This window comes from Helianthus annuus, chromosome 4 (genome assembly GCF_002127325.2).
Source record: "Helianthus annuus cultivar XRQ/B chromosome 4, HanXRQr2.0-SUNRISE, whole genome shotgun sequence".
Lineage (NCBI taxonomy): Eukaryota > Viridiplantae > Streptophyta > Magnoliopsida > Asterales > Asteraceae > Helianthus > Helianthus annuus.
This window is the reverse complement of record NC_035436.2, coordinates 41,936,880-41,941,286: the sequence shown is the minus strand read 5'-3', so window position 1 is coordinate 41,941,286 and position 4,407 is coordinate 41,936,880. Positions and strand designations below refer to the sequence as shown.

At 35.0% G+C, this 4,407-nt stretch overlaps 1 protein-coding gene across 1 annotated transcript; it reads right to left on the bottom strand.

The window, feature by feature from the left end:
• Positions 1 to 2,029: 2,029 nt before the first annotated feature.
• Positions 2,030 to 3,867, bottom strand: LOC110928772 (12-oxophytodienoate reductase 2). Its single transcript, XM_022171800.2, has 5 exons — positions 3,727 to 3,867; positions 3,479 to 3,619; positions 3,269 to 3,399; positions 2,879 to 3,019; positions 2,030 to 2,798 (listed from the first exon to the last, which is right to left on the bottom strand). The coding sequence occupies exons 1-5, from the start codon at positions 3,795 to 3,797 to the stop codon at positions 2,206 to 2,208; spliced, it is 1,077 nt and encodes a 358-aa protein (XP_022027492.1). The 5' UTR covers positions 3,798 to 3,867; the 3' UTR covers positions 2,030 to 2,205.
• Between the last annotated feature and the right edge of the window lie 540 nt (positions 3,868 to 4,407).

Below are 4,407 nucleotides of genomic sequence, written 5' to 3'. Positions count from 1 at the left end.
TAAAATAAATCCTATAACTTAGGTATTTTGTCTAACTTAAAATAATAGAAAATAATACTAACATATCTATTAACTTAATGTTTGCAACAAAATAAATAAGGTGATATATCCAAAATATTACCTTAATAATACTTATACCATTGCTTTTATATTGTAACATGTACTAAGTCTAAATATACTTTAGCCACACATATTTATAACCTAGTCCCAACATATTCTATCCATGATGAGAAGTCTAAAAATTTTGACAATAAAATACCAAGGCAAATTAGATAACATTTTATGTTATTATAAGTTAAAAATATCAATTCTAACAATTTAGTAAAAATTCATCTTTCAATTTATATACATCCAAAAATCATATTTTATCTTATATTTTATAGAAATCATCAAATTTGTTAAAAAATGATAAATTTATGGTTAATATTTAACAAGTCCTTTTATTTCAAAAAAAAAAAAAAAATATACTATAGAACATGAAATCTATAAAAAAATACATGTCATAATTATTTTATAGAAAATCAGAAAAATAACATACATGATTATGAACAATACCCTAGATTCAATTTCATTAAAACACGATCATAAGTCAAAAGCCCCGATTTTCTAGAAACTAAGAACCCTAATATTAAAAGAGATCAAAATAAGATTCATTTTCCCTTCTATCACAGAAATGGATAGTAGGGTCTTATATAGCATGAAAAATTAGACGTGTTAGGCTTTGGAATTACCTGATTTGATGAAGAAATAAAGAAGATATCAATTCACTAAGTTCCAAGCCCTTGCTTTGAACCTTGTCCAAATTCATGAGTTAGAGAGTGGATTAGCAAGTTGTAGATATGGAGATTCGTGAAATATGATAAGGGATGTTGTTTGGTTTTGTGTTTAGGCAAAGATGGACCAATTTGGTGTCATGTTTTGAGTTTTAGAAAGATGAAAATGGTATAATGATTTTGGTTTTGGTTTTCATAGCACCAATTATGTGTTGATTATGTGTAGTCATTAAAACACACTTAATTGGGACAATAAAGATGCCATAAAGTCGAGAATAAGAAGAGATGAGGACTCTTCAGTTACATATATTGCGATTTGGAAGAAGATGAACCGCAGACATATGTCGTTTGGTGAACCAAACGACATGGTATGTCGTTTAGGTTTTCTTGAAGACAACATAGGTTGTCGTTTTGAAAACCAAGTATGTGGTTTGGTTGAGATTTGCTTATGGTTTGGCCTAGGTTTCAAACGTGGCAGGATATCATTTAAGCATAACTGGTGTTGTTTGGGAAGAGAAGTGATGGGTATGGTTTAAGGGAGGTGAGATGTCATTTAGTTTATTATTTATTAACTAGATAACACAAAATTTCAAATAATAATTCTTAAACGAGCAAATATAGAAATTTGCATTTTTTGTAATAGTTTATTACGATTAGAGTCTGATTTACAAACGGGTCGGGTTTCACTGATCCGTTTGGATGTTACAAGGGGGACACTAGTGTTTTAAGATTAGACGACCATGTTTAGGCCTAATGAAAGTGAGCCACGTGTTGAAAGTGAGAATATTTTTAGTAACACTAGCATACGTTGTCTTAACCGGGTCTGCGCTAGAGAGCCCCCTCGCGCAAAAGATCCCCAATTTAAACCCCTCAATGAGAAACCCCTGTCACCCGGACTCGAACTTGAACTTGAACTTGAGACATGGAGGGGAAAACTCACCCGGGCACACCGTAGGTGAAACTTAAATAACGTGAAACTTACGTGGCGCGATAAAACCACACACCATTTGGTCTTATACCAAAATCTTTTGACTCCTAATCTCTTGGCAAAATCAAAAATCAGTTGTCAAAATACACATTATTCTTAGTGCAATTGACACAATTAGATATTAGTGACATTAACATTTATCCTTCTTGATTGGTGTTTCACCTAGTCAAAATTATGTTACGTTTGGACGTCGCTAAGCATTACTAAATCATAAGTTTTGTTTTGTTCTTGGTTATAGTATATGATCACCGAATGCATGTAAAAAAGGTTTTTTTGTCAAACAAACAATAGATTATTGTTGATGATAACTTACATAACTTGTCCATAATTAATTTGAAATGATCAATGTTTACACACCCTGTAAACTCAATTTCACAAGAACATCCAAGACTTCTATGTTAACAGGATCTTCATTTTCTTCCAACTACTTGGCATTTTCTAGCATTAAATTGTGGTTTCCAAGAACGGATAATCCGTATACCCAACAACAGGATCGCGTGTATAAAAGGTTGACCTGTCATACTTGTTAAGAGGAGCATTAAGCTCAAATCGTTTTGGCAAATCCGGATTAGCCAAAAACAAACGACCATAAGCAACAAGATCGGTTCTGTTTTCAGCCACAGCTTTGTTACCATCTTCCCTGCCATACCCACCAGCAGAAATAAAAGTCCCTTTGAATGCTTTTCTCATAGGGACAAGACTATCAAGGCAATCAACTTTTTCAAATACTGATTTCATCCTAGGTTCCACCATATGGCAGTAAAGAATCTTGAACTCATTCAAAGATTCAGCCATGTAAAGACCTAAAGTTTCCGGATTTGAGTCACCTGATTCCGAGTAGTTTGCAAATGGGGATAATCTTATGCCAACTTTATCTCCTCCAATCTCCTTCACAACAGCATCAACTACTTCAAGAGCAAATCTGCAACGGTTCTCTAGAGAACCACCATATTCGTCTGTTCTGTCATTAATCTCATCTTTCAAAAATTGGTCGATTAGATAGCCATGAGCCCCATGAATCTCAACCCCATCAAAACCTGAAATATGGTAAATTGATCAATGAGATAGTGAAGGGATTCTAACTCTGATCAAGAACTTATGAGGAACTAACTGTTACCAGCTTCAATTGCATTTCTTGCAGCAACTCTAAAATCATCAACAACAAGCGGAATCTCTTGTGTTGTTAGCTTCTTCGGAGATCGTTGTTGATATGCTAGTTTTTTGTTTGAGGAAGACACAGGGGATTTCCCGTTTGGCACTAATTCAAAAGCATATATGAGAAAAGTATTTACGGTAATAGCTCACATTTTTTTTTGAACGGTGAGAATCTTTAAATGTTGAGAGAGAGAGAGTGAGATCTCACACCCTCCCAAACAGAGGCCCCCAACCCCACTCTGTCTAGACTATGTTGTCTTAACCGGGCCTGTAGTGCCTTCAGATTTTGGCTAACTGCATTCCCTGGGAAACCATACCACCCACTGTAAACAACAATGAACAAACAGTATACCAGTATCTAAAACCCTTCCAACATGAATTAGCTGACAGAAAAAGATTCCCCCTTTTGCATGAACCGCATCCACAATAGGTTTCCAGCCCTCTACTTGTTCTTTAGTCCATATGCCTGGCATCTCCGGAGACCTTGACAATGATCACATAAACAGATCTTGAGAACCAAAATCAATCAGCCACAATTCAGAAAATTTAGATGTGTCCTTACGTTTGGGAAATGTCAGAGACACCAGCAGCTTCAGCAATAAGAAACCCGCCTTTGGATGTTCTTTGTGAATAATATAAGATCATGGGTGGCTGAGGGACATAGCCCAAGCATCTTTGCCTTGTTAGGGGTGCCAAAACAACTCTGTTTGGCATTTTATAAAACAGTTCATGAACAAGTCATTATAAATGAAACCCAAGAAGTAATTCAGAACAAAAGATACATGAGTGTGAGAAGATCAAACAGATTACCTGTGAGAAAGCTCAAATTTCCCCATTTTGTACGGGGTCAGAAGAGAGATTTCACCTTCTTTGTTCGCCATTGTTAAAACTTCTTGAAAGATTTTGAGATCAGAAATAAGACTGAAGTAAGTTCTTCTTAAAGATGCCTGATCCCGTAGGCGCACATGAATCACGTTCACCAGTAAAAGCACCTATTTATAACTATAATTTTAAATAGTTAAAAAATAATTACATTTGTGTATAACTAAAATAATTAATGTATGTCATAAATAATAAAAAAGAGCCAAGCTCAGGTTTTAGAATTGGAGTTTGACACAATTCGAGCTCGACCTTAAGCTTTGTTAAGTTATATTGAGTCAAGGATCCTTGTAGCTGATGTACAAAACCAATTTTCTACTAAAGGGGATGTTAACCGCTAATTATTGAATTTAAAGTACTTAGTGCCTATAAAGGTGGAAGAGCACGCTCGGGTACTACTTTCCTCGAGTGGTCACCACAACGGTACACCGCCGTTGGTGCTAGGGGTGTTCAAGATCATCCGAATCCGAATCCAATTTATCCGATTATCCAAATCCGAATTATCCTTCGGATAATCCGAATTTTCCGGATAGTGATTTCCAAAATTTTAAGATATTTCGGATATCCAATATCCGTTTTTTTTAAATATAATGTGAATGCTATATAAATAAC

What these genes read in the sequence shown, in the direction of transcription:
- LOC110928772 (XM_022171800.2), bottom strand. Translation starts at nt 3,797, where the DNA reads ATGGCGAACAAAGAAGGTGAAATCTCTCTTCTGACCCCGTACAAAATG. An exon ending in GTCTCTGACATTTCCCAAAC is followed by an intron (nt 3,400 to 3,478) that starts GTAAGGACACAT and finishes ATCATTGTCAAG; the next exon opens with GTCTCCGGAGATGCCAGGCA. An exon ending in AAGAAATGCAATTGAAGCTG is followed by an intron (nt 2,799 to 2,878) that starts GTAACAGTTAGT and finishes ACCATATTTCAG; the next exon opens with GTTTTGATGGGGTTGAGATT.